The 20,498-nt window shown below is 36.2% G+C and overlaps 1 protein-coding gene and 1 long non-coding RNA gene across 5 annotated transcripts in view; one reads left to right on the top strand and one right to left on the bottom strand.

Annotated features, from left to right (window-relative positions):
• Positions 1–1,328: 1,328 nt before the first annotated feature.
• Positions 1,329–9,831, bottom strand: LOC306996532. Of its 3 annotated transcripts, none has more exons than XR_013797111.1 (7): positions 9,059–9,831; positions 8,634–8,809; positions 8,138–8,205; positions 4,754–4,818; positions 3,946–3,981; positions 3,712–3,809; positions 1,329–1,680 (listed from the first exon to the last, which is right to left on the bottom strand). It is a non-coding gene; the product is annotated as an uncharacterized lncRNA (long non-coding RNA). The 3 variants fall into 3 exon arrangements; XR_013797112.1 differs by having other exon boundaries at positions 8,634–8,762; positions 9,059–9,829; XR_013797113.1 differs by having other exon boundaries at positions 8,634–8,740; positions 9,059–9,827.
• Positions 9,832–10,468: 637 nt separating this feature from the next.
• stx1a (syntaxin 1A (brain)) overlaps positions 10,469–20,498 on the top strand; it is a 41,805-nt gene continuing 31,775 nt past the window's right edge. For both annotated transcript variants that reach the window (XM_079608891.1, XM_079608892.1), the window contains exon 1: positions 10,469–10,513. In XM_079608891.1, the coding sequence (XP_079465017.1) occupies positions 10,484–10,513 (30 nt within the window). In that variant the 5' untranslated portion in view covers positions 10,469–10,483. The remainder of the gene's footprint in view (positions 10,514–20,498) is intronic.

Raw genomic sequence — 20,498 nt, 5'->3', positions numbered from 1 at the left:
GCAGGAAGTGGAACACTTAAATCCTTATTTCTCCCATCTCAGGGGAAAATAAGGGAATAAACCATGACCATTAGAAAATGTGACTGGGTTTCTAAAGATACAAAGTCTAATGCAAATGGGTGAAGTGTTCCTTTAATAAAACCAAATAAAACATATTTCCAAAATAAAGAAAAATGAGGGTACACAAAATCAGTAACATACCTGCAAAAGCTCTTCCAAAATGTTTTTGTATAGTTACAGTCCCAAAACAAATGTACAGTAGTTTCATCTTGTTCATTACAGAACTCACATTGTATGTCAATGTCAGGTTTAAACTTTTTTAGATAACTTTTCACTGGATAGAATCTATGAATTAATTTAAATGAGACTTCTCTGACTTTATTTACAATAAGATATTTATGTGGCAATAACCAAACTTTTCTCCAATCCACAATATTCACAAAATTGCTCCAATAGACAATTGCATACGATTTGGTTACTATATCTTTCTGAAAGAGAGCCCGAATAGACCTGTTATTAGAATATGGAACTAGACAAATCTTGCCCACCATTGTTTGAGTGGGATCTAGAACAGGAGGAGTGGCCCTTACGAAAATTAACCATGGTTTTACTACAGTAAAACTGTAGTTAACTATGACTGTAGTATTTCGTGGTATTTTGGTGCGAACCATGGTTTTTGAAAACCATGGTTTTGATACCATGGTTTTACTACAGTAAAATTATAGTAACCAAACCATGACTGTAGTAACTGGTATTTTTTAAAAACCATGGTTTTGATACCATAGTTTTACTACAATAAAATCATAGTAACCATGACTGTAGTAACTGGTATTTTTAAAAACCATGGTTTTGATACCATAGTTTTACTACAATAAAACCATAGTAACCATGACTGTAGTAACTGGTATTTTTAAAAACCATGGTTTTGATTCCATGGTTCATATTGTAGTAATACTATAGTAAAACTGCAGTTTTACCAAATTATCTTGAAATTACATTTAAGCCATTCTGTCACAACAAACATCTACAAAATAACAACAGAAAGAAGTTCTCATTCAATGATATAGACTTTATTACAAAAATTACATAATCTGAAAGAAAATATAAACTTGCATTTGTTCTCACATGTGACAAAACAATAAACTACAAAGTTATAAAAAATGATTGGTGATAAAGTGGTGCTGTGCAATGGTTAAAAATTCAGTTTCTAATTTACAAATAAATAAATAGCAATTTGTTCCACTGCAATAATGATTTAGATACAAAAATAACATCTTGTACAAATAAACATGACTTAGAGCACCTTTAAATACACATGTCATCTATAACCTGTGAACACGTGTCCGACACAAGCATGTTTGCAATTTATACTGTATATACATTACCACAATTACAACAATATTACTTCACAAGAACAATAAATACTATAAATTCAGAAGAAATGAGCAGTTCTTTCAAGAATGTTTTAAATGATATCCACTCACAAGAGATGAAGACATTGAGTCTCCTCATGATGAATACTCCACACTTTAAATTCTAGGTGAAAGTTCTTGTTGAAAAGCATGTGATGCAGCATCCACGCCGGTAGTTGTCAGTGTGAAGTCTGTCATATGGCCAGTAGATTACAGTCCAGCTTTGGTTTGGTTCTGTCTCGACCTTCAGCCCAAATGGACGCAGGAGCTAAAATGAGAAGAACACACACCACATTAACACACAAGCTGGAATACTCAACTGTTATTGGTCAGTTGCACTATCGAGTAGCCATGTAATAATGTCCAAGTGCAATAATGTCCATTCAGCCAGTGTTTTCATAAATAACCCATACATTATTAGCAAAAAGTACTAGTCTCATATATACATAATTTCACGAAAGAGAAAATGGGTTGGAATAAAGGACAAAAGAGATGGAGAATGTATTTGTTGGTTACAGATGTCTCTACTCAAACCAAGGCATAGAGCTCTAGACACTCAATACAATCTTAAATACATAATAATAAAGAATTGAGAAATACCCAGACAGATAATCAAGAAAGGGTTTTTCTCACCCAAAGCTATTGTATTGTTTCAACCTGGAAAACAGTGCATGAGTCATGTGGACCTATTTTAGGGTTATTTTTTATTCCGTTTACAGTTGAAAAAAATATTGGCTCTGTTAAATTTCCCTACATGGAAAGAACAGATCAGAACATTCTTCCAAAGTTCACGTTTTGTGTTCCACTAGGGCTGGACAATAATTCAATATCAATATATATCGCAATATATTTTTTCTAAATAACGGTTATATGATTTTTAAACACATTTCCGATTTTTCTATATAGATTACAGGCATGGGCTACATTTACATTTTTTATGCGTGATAAATATAAGCAGCACGGCACAGCAGTTCATATGTTCATTGTCTCCAAATTGACCGTTTGCAAAGACCCACAAGCCACGCCGGCCGCTCTCTCACACTACTCCATGTTCTCACGCAGTGAAAAACACATAGCGGAGCAGAGACACTGACAACACACCGACAGACCAGCATACTTTTGATATTAAACGAAGTCTCAACTTTCAAATTTGACAATTTTGGCAAGAAATTTAAACAATAAATAGCGTTTTGTGGCTCTTTAATGTGTGTGACAGATCGCTGTGTCGCCTCAGTTAAAGCTGCTCGTGAACCGATCATCTCTTCCTTCTAGTTAATTTATTGCATCAAATAAACATTAAATGAATGAACATCAGAAGGAATGTTGTTTTAACCGCGTAAAGACGTCAGTACACTCCGCTTCTCAAGTTCAAATCCTCCAATGTTAATCTACTAAGTTAACTCTCCTGACTGCTTTGTCGGACAAAAATGGTGGATTCGGGAATGGAGTTATTATGTGCAAACAGCTGTAAACTATATCTGTGCAGTGTGTGCATGTAAACAAAAATCTATTCTGATTTGAAGCTTGTGACAAACGCGCACAACAATCCGATCACGTGTTTAGCGTTCATGTAAACACTACATTCAGATTCATCAATCAAAATTAATTCAGTGCGTCATCAACACTCAATGTCCCTCAGCAACATGTTTGTTGTAGCTCACTTTTTTTTTTTCTGCAGCAACTCTGAGCACATTTCATATTCTTTATCCTGGCTGAAGCACTTCAATCTATAAGAATATTTATTTTCTATATTCTCTATATAAGAATATTTATTTTCAATCTATAAGAATAATATAATCAATGTTAGCCTATAGCTTATTAACTTATGAGTAATTAACTTATGTTTATTTGACAGTGATTTTACATTTCTTGTATGAAGGCTAAATACAAATAAAATATTAACAATAATTTATTTGGACCATTTTTTTATCATAAAGTTTTATAGGTTTCAGAGACTTGGCAAATACATTTTTCAGAAGTTTGTAGGTAGGCCTACAGACATTAATTGTGGACGTTCTTGGCAGTTTTTTCTGAGGCTTTTATATTGTTCATATCGATATCGGAATTATATCGTATTGACCGAAATGAATAAATATATTGTGATATAAATTTTGCCCATATCATCCAGCCCTATGTTCCACAGAGTCATAAAGGTCTGAAAAAACATGAGAGTAGATGACGACAGATATAAAATATTTTTTGGTAAGTTATTTATCCCTTTAATGTTTACCATATTTTATTTGGGGAGTTATACTGACTTTTTTTAGACAAAGATTAATTGGTTTGTAAATGTACTTACCACTAATACACTCGAATTGCCAATAGAACTCACTTTCTTCCAGTCCAATAATTATTTCTTTCCTGTTGGTATAGATAGGACAGGTCTTTTTTGGCAGGCTGGACACACACACAGACACACACACACACACACACACACAAAAACGATTTTAAAAGAAAACAAATTGAGATATACAGTGCATACCATTTAATCATTATGTTTATTAATGGTATTCACTACGACTTCACTATTTACCTGGCAAACAGCTGATGGTTTCACACTCTCTCTTGTCTGTATTAAAGAAGATATAATTAGAAATTACATTTTTGTAATTTATCCACAATTCTGTGTGGATGTCAAAATATATTAACAATACAGAAGAAGATTTTAGATTCAAATTCAACTTGTATTGGTTATAGATCTGCTAGGTTCTCACACCAGCCAATCACAGCGCACTCCCTCTCCCACTTCGGTTCACCTTCGGAACACAAATGAAGAGGGCTTTGAATTCTGAGGGCTTTCTGTCCCTCCATTGGGAGCAATGCAACTAACCCATTCATGGCCCAGAACGATTGGAAAGACATCATTGCAGTAATCCATGTGACTGTAGTGGTTTAACCAATTTTATGAAGCGATGCGGGTGCTTTGTTTGTTTTTGCAAAAACATTTTTTTTTTACCATTTTATTTAGGAAAATACTGACCTGCAATCCAGTAGGAGCACTGTGGATTGTGTTGACTAAAGACCGGAAGTTGTTCCGTGAATGTGCTTTAGATAATAATAATTTGTACATAGAGGTAAATTATATTGATGTTTTTTGCGCAAAACAAAGCACTTGCATCGCTTTATAAAATTGCGGTTAAACTACTGGAGTCACATGGATTACTTTAATGGTGTCATTACTACCTTTCTGTGGCTTGAATTTATTAGTTGCGTAGGCTCCCAATGGAGGAACAGAAAGCTCTTGGAGTTCATCAAAAATATCTTCATTTGTGTTCCGAAGATAAATGGGCATGAGGGTGAATAATTAAATGACAGAGTTTTAATTTTTAGCTGAACTATACCTTTAAGGAATCCTGGAAACACCTTAAATCAACCACAGCATGCACACGTCCATTTTCTGGAAGAACTGAAATGCAGAAGAAAAAAGTTTCACAAAAAAAAAAAAACATTTTTAAATGATTCACTTAAAGCTTCATATAAAGTACCCAGAAAAGTAAAATGTTAGCTACAGCCCTGTTTTACAGTGCAAATCCTCCATACTTTGCACTTCTATGATAGACGCTTGTTCCCATGTTTGAGAAATTGTGTTTACACAAATATATTGCTTTCACTTTAGCATAATTTAAGCATGGCCAATGTGAACAGGATTTATCACATCATATCAGGATTTATCAATGTGCAAAGTAGAGCTAGGGCTACTGTATGGTGAAAGGCAAGATGTTCACTAAAAAATAAGATAAACAAGTCACATGGACAATATTTTTGATACTTTCAAAATTTAAATTAGGTTAATAAAGGGTTAGTACACCCACAAATGGAAATTCTGTTATTAATTACTCACCCTCATGTAGTTTCAAACCTGTAAGACTTTAGTTCATCTTTTGAACACAAATGAAGATCTTTTAATGATATGGGAGAGTTTTCTGTCCCTCCATTGACAGCTATGCAACTACCACTCTGACGCTTCAAAAAGTTCATAGAGATTGTAAAACTAATCCATTTGAATTAAGAGACTATACAGCTTTATATAATTGAATTAATATAAGATTGAATTTAGGATTTTATTCACATGTAAACATTGCCCAAATAGAAGCTCAACCGCACTTGCTTTGACAAGCGAGAACAAACCTCATTGGTTCTTGCTGAACTCAAACGAGCGGTGAAACACACGAGAGTGAACCTCATCAGTTTACACACGTCAAGCAAACACGCTTGAGCTTCCGTTTACCACAACATGTATATGTGCGAATTGATGAATATGTATATGTGAATAAAAGCCTAAATTAAATCTGTTCATCATATAAAACGATCGTATCTCTACAGAAAAATGTTGACTTAACTGCTTGATTTAAATTATTTTACAATCTCTTTAGAATGGTAGCATACAGGTAGCAAAAGACTATTTGAAATGTAATATGTAAAATGGTAATGTATTATTTAAATTAGAATTTTCCATACTATGCAATGTTTAGGGCAAAGTGACAATTCAAATTCAATAATATAATTAAATTAGCCATTTCCTACACTTGTTTTAAAGGATAATTCCGGTATTTAACACCTTGAGTCTATATTGTAGTTTGTTTTGGATGAACAAGAGTGGTGGAAAACATTTTTTTGACAATGGTTCCTCTCTCGAGTTTTTGACTATAAAAGAATTGGCCATGGACCCATTTAACATTGGAGTCAATGGGCATGTCCGAAAATGTCATTAAAACAGCCAATAATGTTCGTTTACAAAACTGTGCAACTCACCGAGTGATTAGTGATGTTAGTTGATGTTCCAGAAACAAAAAGTGTTGCGAAATACAGTTTCTGTCGTGTTTTATTCGTCATTTTGTAAAATCCCATTGTTGAAAAAATAGTTCCACAATAGCAAAATAAACGGATTGGAATCATATATTGCGACGATATATTGTTTATAATCATCAACGAACACCACTAACCACTCGGTGAGTTTAACAGTTTTGTAAACGAACATTATTGGCTGTTTTAATGACATTTTCGGACATGCCCATTGACTCCAATGTTAAATGGGTCCATGGCCAATTCTATTATAGTCAAAAACTCGAGAGAGGAACCATTGTCAAAAAAATGTTGTCCATCACTCTTGTTCATCCAAAACAAACTACAATATAGACTCAAGGTGTTAAATACCAGAATTATCCTTTAACATATCATTTAAACATACATTTAAAAAAAATTATAAGTTGTAAAATTAAAACGAAAATGTATTACAAAAATGATTAGAGATGTTTAAAGGCATAGTTCACCCAAAAATGAAAACTCTGTCATTAATTACTCACCCTCATGTCGTTCCAAACCTGTAAGACTTTCGTTCATCTTCAGAACACAAATGAAGATCTTTTTAATTAAATCAGAGAGCTTTCTGACCCCCCATAGACAGCTAAGCAACTACCACTTTAACGCTTTTAAAAGTTCAGAAAGAGATAGTAAGACCAATCCATTTGAATAGAGCAGTTTAGTTAAAATTTTCTGAAGAGACACGATCGCTTTATATGATGAACATATTTTTAATTTAGTCTTTTCTTCACTTTTAAACAATGATCAGCGAACATAAACAGAAGCTCAACCGAACATGCTTGACAAGTGAGAACAAACCTCTTCCTCAAACGTGCTGCGCAACACACGAGAGTGAACCTCATTTGCGCTCGCATGTCAAGCGAACATGCTTGAGCTTCCGTTTACCGTAACTGATGTGTGAATGTATTAATATTTATGTGAATAAAAGTCTAAATTCAACCTGTTCATCATAAAGGAAGCAATCATGTCTTCACAAAATTTAGACTAAACCATTCAATTCATATGGATTAGTTTTACAATCACTTTATGAACTTTTTAAAGTGATAAAGTAGTAGTTGCTTAGCTGTCTATGGGGGATCAGAAAGCTCTCATATTTCATTATTAAGATCTTCATTTGTGTTCCAAAGATGAACGAAAGTCTTTCAGGTTTGGAACGACATGATGGTGAATATTAATGAAATAATTTTCATTTTTGGGTGAATTATGCCTTTAACATGTTCAAGCTAAAATTGTAGCAAAATGATAATTTAAATGCTTTTTTTTCTTAATTGCATTTACACTCACAGTTAAGACACTTACGATTAAATTTTTATTAAATACCCACGTAGCAAAATTCAATGTGGATTTGAAAATGCAATCATTGCATCAAGCGCCTTAACTTTGAGTGTAAAAGCAACTAGGAAAAATAACTTAATTATCATTTTGCTACAATATTTGCTTGAACATGTTAAACATCTAATTTCTGCAACACATTTTTTATGTAATTTTTAAAAACGTATAAAAATGTTCAGATGTATGTTTCAATTATATGTTAAAGCTATAGTGTAGTAATGCAAATTATTATATTATTGATTTATAATTATTATTATTTTTGCTCCAGATGTTGCGCATATAGAATGGAAAATGTAAATGAAAATACAGAAATACATTGCCATTGTGCATGTTACATTTATATACTTTATAAATGTCAGAGTTTTATGTGAATATAATTAGGTGACAGAAATCTTTCAGATTTCATTTGAAGTGCAGTTTTACTGTGATTTATCAAGATTTACATCACATCTTTATGGCAAACAAACTCTTAGGACTAAAAATTTTACCTCATCAGAAAAAAATAATATCATAAGATTAAGAAACTCAAATAACTGATAGCAAAAATAGTAACTTACTGATACTTGACTCACAGCTGAGGATGCAGTCAGACTTTCAGATGTGTGATCAGTGAGACAGTTTACCCCATCATCTTCATGATCTAAAAATCAAAAACACATTTGCTGAGTTTCAACAAAGTTTTCTGATCAAATGAATGACATGTATATGACTTAGGGCAGAATCAGGTAACGTTAACGTTAATTGCATTCATGTAAACACAGAGAACAGTGCACTGTTCGGTGGCGTTCAATCACGTTCTTCAACAACTGCATATACAGTATTATGGACTAATGTAAAGTACATGGCACCTCTGGTTAAGCATTCGTTTTCAATAATTACGTATTAAATGTGTACGTTACTTATGACACAGAAATGCAATAGCTTTAAAATATATTTGCAGACGGCTAATATCACTAGATTCGTAAGTTACCTAACGTTAATTACGCTATTTACACTCGCTAATGTCATGTTGAGTGGCTGTATAAAACGCTTTTTACTTTTTTTTATTTGGTTAAACATAAAACCCACCTTTGAATCTTCTCTTTGTCTTGTAATTCGAGTCCAAGCTCCAAAGTTCTTCTGGATAAAGAGGGCGACGCCATGGTGGTGCTCGTGCTCGGCTTCCCGCTCTCGGTCTATTTGAAAATGCAGTAACAGCTGCAGCGACCCGGGCAATCAGCTTCATGTTGCTTGCTAAGTTATACCTAATAGCAAAGCTAACAGTTAACAGTTATAGTGGACAATGGAGAACAAACGCCATATTATGTATACGCGATGACTAATACTAGTCATAGTCAATAACTGCATTACAAATATTAAAAAGTGTACAAGTCAAATGGCTAAAAAGCATTTGATGCGAAGCTAATTTAATTCGCTAAATTAACGTTAAGTGGCTGAAACATTTATATTTTCGACTTGTGAACTAAATATAAACATAAATTATCAGAACTCACCTTTAAATTTGGTCTTCTTCAAGTTTGATATTTAAAATAAACCCTGCTTGGACCGCTGCAGTCGTGTAGCCTGCTTCCCGCTGTCAGCTCGGAAAATTCTATAGCTGAAGTGATTTCGACCAATCAGCGTCTTGTTGCTATGCCAAATACTCAACACAGCAACCAATCATGAATGAAACAGTAATTGCCTATCACTGTACCCTTGATGTGAGAACAATATTATGTCCCTATGAATTATGTACCTTCACTTCAGTGTACCTTTTTTTTCTGAGAGTGAATTTTAACAAAATTAACCATGTTTTTTTGAAAAGGTACAAAACTGTTATTTGAGGAACATTATTTGCACCATTGTGTACCTTTTTTCTGAGAGTGAATTTTAATAAAATTAATCATGTTTTTTTTTGAAAAGGTACAAAACTGTTCTTTGAGGAACATTATTTGTACCATTGTGTAGCCTACCTTTTTTTCTGAGAGTGAATTTTAACAAAATTAACCATGGTTTTTACTATGGTAAAACCATGGTTAATTTTGTTGTTACTATGGCTTTACTACAAAAACCATGGTTAATTTTATCGTTACTATGGTTTTACCACAAAAACCATGTCTAAACCAAGGTTATTGTAGTAAAACCATGGTTCATTTTGTAGTTACTACAAAAACCATAGTTAAACCATGGTTACTACAAAACAAACCATGGTTACTACAAAACAAACCATGGTTACTACAAAAAAACCATGGTTACTACAAAACAAACCATGGTTACTACAAAAAAACCATGGTTAAACCACGGTTATTGTAGTAAAACCGTGGTTCATTTACTAGTTACTATGGTTTTACTACAAAAACCATAGTTAAATCATGGTTACTACAAAAAAACCATAGTAACTACAAAAAAACCATGGTTAATTTTCGTAAGGGGGCAAACAAAGTCCTATCAAAACCTCTAAACAATGCAATAACACCTGTGGGAATAGCATCGAAAACGATAGCAAATTCTTTAGGCGTGACAGGAAAATTAAATTTATCCAGAAATGCACCATATGTATATAGACATCCATTTTCATTAAAAAGATCACGTACTAATGTAATATTGTTATCATGCCAGTTTTGAAAAAATATGGACTTGTTTTTATAGAGAATATTATGATTGTTCCATATGAAATATGAATGTGGGGAAAAGTTGTGTTTATAAATAAGAGACCAAGCCAGAAGCATTTGTTTATGGAATGAAGAGAGCTTTCCAGGTAATTTCTCAATGTTATAATTGCATAATGAAAGAAAATGATTAAAACAATAGATTGTTGATGCTTCTGTACGCGGAGTGACGCGTCGCGCGCTGTAGGGTTTAGGGGGCGCGCCTCGCCTCACTTAATAATGACGCTCTTCTCAGCGAGCGATAAACGCGTCAGACTGACTGAATGAAACATGAGGGACCGCACGCAAGAGCTCAGACATGTAAGTATGAGTTGAGTTTATTCAGTCAGACTGAACTTTATGTTGGTGCTGTGATGGACAGACACGCATATCTCATTCTGTCGACTACTTGCTTTTTTGAAGATTTCATATTTCAGAATCTTTTAGATCGATAGTGATGTTTAACTTGGTAAAATTAAGTTGGTAAATCGTTGTGTTGGTAAATATGACAATGAGCACTATGCACATGTTGTATTATGTACTTTCACATTCACACATTGACTGATTTCATTTATGGCGTTGAGCTGAACAGAAAGATGTTAATTCCTGAGTCTGCTGCATGTGAAGAGAGCCGAGATGTTTATTTACCACGTTCTTTAAACCTTGATGTTAATTTATATATATATATATATTTTTTGGTATGTGTAGGCTAGTAGAAAACTGAACCACGCCATCAGAGCTGAAAACTGATTTAACATAATAAAGTTCACTCAGCAGATGTGACTGGATCTTTATGATAAATGAAGCTTCATCTGTGTGTTTTTCTATATGGATTGATCTAGTAGAGCGCATTAATCATTAACCAGTGTTTCCTCACTATCACTGAACAAACAGTGGACTAGAGAGTGATTCTGTCCTGTTGTGAATCTGGTTGTGTCTCATGTATTGACACACTGGCTTTACTTCTGTAGTTCATCTCAGGGTTATAACCGCAGTCACTGCTAGTATCATTACATATGTGACACATTGTATAAATTAACACTTGCTGTTGGCCATCCCGTGGAGTCTCTATGACCTGTCCATGGATCCTGGGTGTGAATTACAGGACAGCAGGATGACATAACTGACCGTGTGTAGTGTGTGTCAGACGCTGTGATACGGCTCTTCTTCTGAGTGTGTTTTGTGCTGGTTTAGGCTGGTCGTGGTCAACTGACTCCCAAAGATTTTCATATTCTGTGCGGCGGTCAGTTCACAGCAGTGACAGAAATGAACTTTTTCATTAAGGGGCAGTATTTGCCACATTAAACTGATTTCCAGGTTTATTTTTATCTTTAATAAGGGGCCATTTTTTTCTAATCTTATTAGATATATGCATCATTTGTTAAGCCAAATTCAGAAGTTGCATCTGAAGCATTTAGATGTATTTACACTGCAATTACAATTGCATAAATAATGCTACGAGATTAATGTTTTAAAACCTATATTTTGAATATTGAAATTAGAAATAATAATAATAAAAAGAAATAATACTTCAAATATGAAACTAAAACCGCCAGTACACTGTAAAAAAAGAATTTGTGCACTCAACTTACATTTTTTAGTTATCTTTTTGCTTTGACTCAGTTAAGTTTTATTTACTTAATCTACTAAGTATTTTCAACTTAAAAAGTTTAGTTGACATAGTTAAAATAGTTGACCCAACAACTTATTTCAAGTATTCTGGACTAAAATGTATGTTCATTTAACTCAATTAGGCATATTTTCTCAACTTGCAATAGCACATTCAACCAAATAAATAACAGATTTTTCCATAGAAACGATTTTATTGTCCCTTGCAAATCAATAAATGTTAAGGGCAAACTCAGTTAACATATTCAAAGGATTACCATGATTTTTTTCTTTGTTACAACTTTTTAACTGTAAAATACAGCTAATAGCTATACTTCTCTTAGTAGAAAGGCAAAACAATTCTGAATATTTGTAAATACAAACTAAAAACAGCATTATATAGAATATAGAAATTACAGAAAAATAATTTAATTTAGAAATAAAACAATAATTAATCTGTCAAATAAAATGATATTGCAATTTCATAAAGTTTAGAGGTGAACATTTATTTTAAATTAAAACAATAATTAATCAGTCAAATAAAATGATATTGCAATTTCATAAAGTTTAGAGGTGAACATTTATTTTAAAATAAAACAATAATTAATCAGTCAAATAAAATGATATTGCAATTTCATAAAGTTTAGAGGTGAACATTTATTTTAAATTAAAACAATAATTAATCAGTCAAATAAAATGATATTGCAATTTCATAAAGTTTAGAGGTGAACATTTATTTTAAAATAAAACAATAATTCATCTGTCAAATAAAATGATATTGCAATTTCATAAAGTTTAGAGGTTAAAATGTATTTTAAAATAAAGAATTTTCATTTTGGGTAAACTAACACTAAGATTTTTCACATCAATAATACACCTTTAACTGTGAAATAACTTTAAAACATGAAATCTTGTTGAAAATTGATGTCAGGCCATTGATACATAGAACTTGTAGAAACGTGAAAAAACTGTTAAATACACCACAAACACAGGCCTTTGGTCGAAATACACAACACCTTACCTCAACATCATCTTTAATTTAACAAAGTATTTTTAAGTGAGTGCACTTTTGCACTGCAGGTATCAGCTCCAATGTTCATCAGCAGCCTCTGAATCACCTCTAAAGCCGCGTTTCCACCGAAATTACCCGGAACAATTTGTCCCAGGAACTTTTTTCCCAGGAACTTTTTTTGCCCCAGACCGGTTGCTTTCTGCGTTTACACCGCGGTCTAAAGTACCGGGAAGATTATAAACTGCGCGCGTCTGCTCCTCCCAGTCTGCGACGCACAGTAATCAGTTTTGAGCGCCACATTTATAATAAGTATGGAGGAGATTAAAATTGTGCTGCAGTTGTGTTTGTGATGTATTGCGGACATGAATGTGAGATGGCTGGGACGAACGCGCAAAAAATTTCCTGTTACACAAATACGTAACCTCGTCGTCGGTCCAGCTGTGTTTAAAAAAAAATAATTAAATTCCATATTTGCAGACGGACAACTCTCGCGCATGAAACCACGAACCGCAATAGATTTTTAAAAATGCCGGTTAAAATAGAATGCTGCGTGGAGTCATCCAGTCAAAATGCATCGTGAACACAACCAATCAGCATGTTCAGCGCACAAGTCCCACCCCCGAAAGTTCCTGAACTTTGAAAAAGTACTACCTCGCCAGCAGGGACTTTCTGAGGGGGAAATATTTACCCGGAACTTCATTTAGACCCTGGTTCCTGCGGTGTAAACACACCGAGTACCACCCCAAAGTTCCTAGTTCCTGGGGAAAGTTCCCGCGGTGGAAACGCGGCTTAAAGAGTATCTGAGGTTTTTGGGGTAATTAGGGCCCAAGCCTTGAAAAGGCGAAGGCCCTATTGTTTTTCTTAGGATTCTTCTTCTTCTTCTTCTTTATTATTATTTTACTACCTTTTGGGCACTTTTGGGGGCCTTAACGTGCTCAAAAACTCTTGAAACTTTGCACAAATGTCAGAACCTGCGGCCATCAGGGCCGCGCTGAAGCTGGTACCCGGGCGTGGCAGGGGGGCTCGGCAGGGCCCCCTGGAATGGGATTCAAACACTTGTCCGTACATCAAACACGCTTGCATGTAATAATATGAAACTCGGTACACATATAGATCTCATCGGGCCGAACAACTTTCGTGCTCTTAAGTTCTACGCCAGTCCAACAGGAAGTCGGCTATTATGGGTTGTATGGAAACGCATGTTCTGGCATTTGAAACACTTCTCCTAGAGAATTCATCCGATGACCACGAAACTCATGAAATATAATATAGTATTAGTAAAAGAGTGCAGTATAGGGTTGGATGAATCAGATAAATAACATTTTTTGTTAAAAAAACATTTGGTTAAATAAAATCGAGTGATACATAGGGCTGTATTGCCCTCTCGACAGTCAAAGCGGGTTACGTTATTGCCCGTCGTGCACAGGAACCCGAAAGGCAACGGGGTGGCGGCTTTTTATATATATATATATATTTATACATATATATATATTTTATATTGAGAGTATAAAGCAATCCCATCATATTCACATACGCATTTGGTATGTCACCAAGTCCCCGCAGAACAACTGCTTCCTGGAGTACACGGGCCACATCACTTGGGTTGCTTGGAATGGGGTCTGCCACATCTTCCACCACTGTGATGATTCCTAGAGTCATGCCCTTGATCACATCATCTTCGGAATCTGTGTGCTGTATAAAAAATGACAAACTTCAAAATGTGCTTTCACACATACAAACCTGAAGCTCAAAGACTTAAACACAACATGAGTATCGATTGTAAAGTGCTACCAACATGTCTTTTATGACAAGTGGTGCTCGAATACCCATTTCAATCACTTTGAGAATATCTCTCAAGCATCAACTTTATTTGGACAGTAATTGTTTTTCATGGGGATGTACGGAAATTTCAACATTTACAAGGGCTAGTATGTGATGAACTTGCTCCTCCACTATGAATAAATCATCATCCAAATGCATGGGTTTTATCACTGAGAGTCCATGCAAATTGATTTTTAAGATGTCCCCAAGGGAAACAAATACAGTCCGTAGAGTGCTATTGCTGATATTACATTATATTTAAAGGAACACGCTGACTTTTTGGGACTTTAGCTTATTCCCCGTATCCCCCAGAGTTAGATAAGTCCATACACACCCTTTTAATCTCCGTGCATGCCGTAACTCTGTCTGACGCACCCACCGCTAGCCTAGCTTAGCACAAAGACTGGAGGTAAACGGCTCCAGTGCTTCGCCTTCTGAGAATATAGTTCCCAGTATACGGTTAGAAGATGGCTGTGTCTCATGTGACCTTGTTATTTGTACACACTGTGTAAATAAGAAAATGTTGGCGTTATTTTGTCACTTATTGGGAGCAGTATGCTAGCTGGAGCCATTTACCTCCAGTCTTTGTGCTAAGCTAGGCTAGCGGTGGGTGTGTCCTCATTTCTGCAATCTCAGCACAGCGCTTTGAACGGTACAGGCACAGCAGTTTTGGTAGATGCCGGTCAAGACCCTCATAAAGACCCTCATAAAAGGACTTGCTCAGGTCCAGCGACATTAGTCTGTTGAATTCTGCACTGATCTAAAGTAATTACATTAAATGACACAAACATAACAGCAACATGTTAAACAACACTGCAAAAAAGTATTTACATATTCATCTAAACACCATTTTCAGCAGTGTGCGACTTTACCTGTCTCTCACAAAAAATAGCCGGCCACCTCTTTTTCATTTCAGAAACTGGAGGCTCATTTTCAACTATCTCCTGTCTCCGGAGAGAATATGTGCTGCATTCACAACGCTCATGTCTGGACTCCTCGTTTTCATCTCCAGGCATATCAGTTCCCTTTCGTGTTCCAGTGTTTTCTGGTCTTTTCCTGAAGGGTGATCTGGTAGAAAGTTTGTCTAAGACCTTTTTGGCTTCTTCACTTTGTTTCGCTGTCCTTGGAGTCCCTACTTTAATTTGAACATTTCACTTTTTGGTTGTGGCCACTAATATTCATAGTGTCTAATATTATAAAAAGCACAGCTGAATTGTCACACATTGCGTGAGTGATGGATTGAGTTCTCTAACGTGTCGTCTTGTGCTTGAATGTGTAGCCTACATTGGAAAGACTTCAAAATGTGCTCAAATGATATACTTTTGTGATGACCCAAGTGACAGCAATCCTGTCAGCTGTCCCGAGCATCTTTCACACTGTTCCTTATTTTTGATGTGGGATTGGTGCTGTTGTCAGTGTCCATTCAGTAGTTAAGTCTGATAAGCTATAGTAACTCGAAGTTCATTTACCTAAGATGAATCCTGTTGAAGTGAAGTCTTCAGTCACAGATCAGACAGAGGCCCAGAATGAGGATCACAACTCAAAAAGAGAATCAGCGAGAAGGAAACAAGGTTAAATTCCACAAAAAAGGAAAGGCAGATCCAAACTACATGCACAAGATATGATTATTCATTTACACACTTGAAGGATTAGTTTAATCATAAATGGAAGGTGCATAAGGGCGTGTAGTTTGTGGTTTTGCTCTGCTAACAACTCTATTTCTCTTCTCCAAACACTCTTCTAAAACACACCAATTTGCTGCAGAAATTCTGTGCATTCACATTTTTTGCTATTGTGATTCTACGGCATGCATCAATTTATTTTTCTTTACTTTTTTTCTTCTTTTATTTTTTCTACTCCTAATGCAATTATTTTCTGAATCGTATTTATATTGTTGTTTTAAGAAGATGTTCACAGAAAAAAAACAAATACAAGTGCACAGCTTGGACACTAGATGGTGTTCCCGAGTTCACACTTACAAATAATCAGCCAGAGTAAAGAGTAAAGAGTATGTGTATCTGGCATGCTGTCCGAGGAAAGGGCTCTGAACTGGGTATTTTGTCCCGAACCCAGAGTACTTGGGCTGGGATAGGAAAACAGCCAAGTGTGAGGAGTCAGGGTATGCAGAAAACTGTCGAGGAACATTGCTGAGTCGGCTACATATAGGCATCCTCTCGTGCTGATTGGAGAGATCATTTGAACATGTTCCTCACAAACTTTTTTAATAAAATATAATTTCACGAGTTTACAAATAATCAGACAGAGTAAAGAGTATGCGTATTTTGCGTGCTGTCCGAGTAGAGGGCTCCTTGCTCTGTATTTTGAATAAATGGCTGGAAAAGTGATCTGCTGAGATGCTGGATTGTATCAAAATGGATTCGAGGTGTTTTTGTAACCAGAAACATGTAACGGGGCTTTGGGAGTTATAATGAATTTATCGCATGCTAAAATCTAAATAAGGCATCTTAGGAGAGGCATCAGTGTGGGGGAGTTTGCACAGCCTTCATTAAACAATGAACTATATGCTGTTGGTGGACCATTCTTTCCCATATAGAAAGACTGCTTATAGCCGTTATGTACCAAAAAGCTATGACAGGATGTCTTCTAATAGCACTTCATCGAGTTATCCTTCGGGTGAACAGGTTTGTTATTTCAAACAAACTGCAACTTGACACAACGAACAAACAAATTTTACAGTATGAATTACTGAATGTGAAAAACATGAACTATTGTAATTAGTAGTTATGCCTTCTTTATTCGTTATATTTTCTGAAGTACGTGCATTGTTAGATATCATCATCAGATGATTCAACAGTAGGGAGAGGAAGAGGAAGAGGACAGAGAGGCAGTGGATCGGTGGGATCTAGGCGAGGAGGTGGACGACGAGGAAGAGGAGGAGAGCGAGAGTCAATACCACGACGACAAAGATGCCCGGCAGCTACAAGAGACGATCTTGATAGAATTGAAAGTTTCCAAAGGCAGAAAAGAGAAGCTAGATGTGTTTAGCGCCTTCTCTACTTTACTCAATAGCTGCTAGGGGTGGGCGATATGAGCAAAAATACATATCACGATATTTTTCGATGTCCGGACGATATCGATATTATATTGCGATATGAGAAAAAAATTTGGAATCACATTTCCACCTTAGTTAAATGACAGGCATAATATGCATTTAAACCCTACATAACTAGAAAAAGGTGAGGGATTACATTGGACATAGAAATGAAAAATCTTTTACAATTTAATGGGGGTACAATGTTTACATGGTACCTACAATTTCTGGTAAGCTTTGGTTTTGTATTATTGCTTGACACAAATTTCACGATTTCAATTAAATTCTTGTGATTTGATAATATTGACTCATTTGGATAAATATTAGGTACACAAGATGGGTGATAATTTTCTCAATAAAAAAAACCCTAACCTAATGCTGTAAACACAGATAGCCCTATATCAGCTGGTAGTAGCCTATCATTTAAGGTTAAGAATTACTCAAATTAAATATAATGCGTTTATTATAACAACTTTATTTAATGAAGTAAAAAAATATATAATAAATATGTATTATAGTGCACATATTTAGCAAAATACTCTATATAGCTCTTTTTTTCAAGCCACCTAACCTTCTATATAGGCTATGGTCATTAATTGGCTTTCCTGAGGTAACTGTTATGTGACATAATTGTTCTCCAGCTGTTATTTACCTCTTTTCGCAGTTGAAAAACACTGATTGATCGATATTATATGAGGAATATACATTTCGGTAAGTTGTATGTATCTCTCAACATTGTTCATTCGTATTTATTTACTAGTAGCCTAGAGATGATCGGTTCGCGTGCCGCTTGAACTGATGCGCTATAGGATATGTCACATTTACGTGGTGTGTAATGGTGCGTTCACACCGGACACGAATAGCGCGTCAGGCGCGAGTGATTTCAATGTTAAGTAAATGCAAAGACGCGTTACGCACGTAAAAAATTCCTGCGGCGCGTGGAATGCGTTGGCAGCTCTGTTAAATCTCACGCGTTTGCAAATATGCGCCTTTTCTTGCTGTTGTGTTTAAGGAGGCGGGTTTGTGCTCTATTAACTTGGACTGTTACCATGCTCTCGGTGTTTGATTATTAATGCCTGTGCATCCCGCGAGTTGGACACAGTAGAGGAGAAGGTTAAACGTTCAGTACAGCCTCGATTCTGTGTCGTCATTAGTAGTGTTAAAAGTTGTAAAAGAGCACCAAATTGAACAAAACAATATAACTACAAATTTTTTATTTATGAATATCAAACGGTATTCTCGGTATCGCAAAATCCATATCATGGCACAACATAATACCGGTTGTCACGTTCATACCGGTATAGCGCCCACCCCTAATAGCTGCTATTCATCAAAGAGCCTGTTTAATTAAGACTGTAACATTGACTTACCTGTCGAGAAGAACGCAGGCAACTTCAGCGTCTCTTTTGAAATCTTTCTCCTGCGTTAAGTCTTTCCACCTGGGAAAAGCTATCCCGACATTAACTCATGTTTTTTAAAATCTCTGGTCACGTTTCATTTTACAGTCTATTTTGGACTTTTTTGGCGATGAGAACGGAACTGGAGAACGGAAGCGGTCTTCAGTCACTGCAAGGCCGCATCTCTTCCTCCGTACTGTCCCTATGATTGTGCCATGAATCTTCTCCCTGGCACTTCTCCGCTCAAGGGACGATTGTTCTCATTGTCTGCTCCCGAACGGGCAGCCATGGAGAAGTATTTGTCGGAGTCTCTGGCAGCCGGTGTTATTTGTCCTTCTTCCTCTCTGGCGGGGGCGGGGTTCTTCGTGAAGAAAAAGGATGGTCCCTTGCATTGATTATCGGGGGCTGAATGACATCACCATTAAAAACAGGTATCCCCTGCCGTTGATGTCATCAGCCTTCGAGATGCTGCAGGGGGCAAGGTACTTCACGAAGTTGGACCTCCGCAATGCATATCATCTGGTCCGGATCAGGGAGGGGGACGAATGGAAGACGGCTTTTTAATAACCCCACGGGGCATTTTTAGTACAGGGTCCTTCACTTCGGTTTGACTAATGCCCCAGCCGTCTTCCAGGCACTCTTCAATAACTTGCTGCTGAGAGACATGATCAACAAATTTCTCTTTGTGTATCTGGATGAAGTCCTGATTTTTCTCTCTTTCACTCCAGGTACACATTCAGCACGTCAGACGAGTATTGCAGCGGCTGCTAGAGAACCAACTGTTTGCTAAGGCGGGGAAGTGTTCCTTCCACAACCAGTCAGTTCTGTTCTTAGAACAGATCGTCTCGGTGGAGGGGATCCACTATCCCGACATTAGTCACGTTTCATTTTACGGTCTATTTTGGACTTTTTTGGCGATGAGGATTTCTTCTCCTGTGGCTCGGCATATGTATTTAATCTTGTTTTTTCCCTCTGATTTGCCCATAAGTCCCTGTTCTCAATCCTGTTTCGGCTTGGTCACCCGGTTTTGATCTTCTGCTCTTGTTTTGGACTATTGACTTGGCTCTACCCCCGAGGCTCTGGATCTGCCTCTGGTTTTGACCACTGCCTGCCCCTTGGATTTTGCCTCTGTCCTGCCCTTCGCTTGGTGGCTCGGCTGCAATTTATATTTGTGTTTTGTTTCTTTGCTTTGCTTTTTGGACAATAAATTGAGTTATCTGCTAATCTGCTCTTGGATCCCTTTTTATCCCAGCACCCATAACAGTACACATTGACCAGGATGGATCCAGCAGATCAATCGCAGTTACGCTCGGCTGTGGAAGCGCAGGGTGCGCTGCTGGGACAGCATCAGGGCGAGTTGGCGGCTGCTCATCAAGCCATGGACACGTTAGTCAGCCGAGTCACTGAGCTTACAGA

This window comes from Phoxinus phoxinus, assembly GCF_949152265.1.
Source record: "Phoxinus phoxinus genome assembly, chromosome: 4".
Classification (NCBI taxonomy): Eukaryota; Metazoa; Chordata; class Actinopteri; order Cypriniformes; family Leuciscidae; genus Phoxinus; species Phoxinus phoxinus.
The sequence above is the reverse complement of the archived record's forward strand: the minus strand, read 5'-3'. Positions and strand labels throughout refer to the sequence as shown.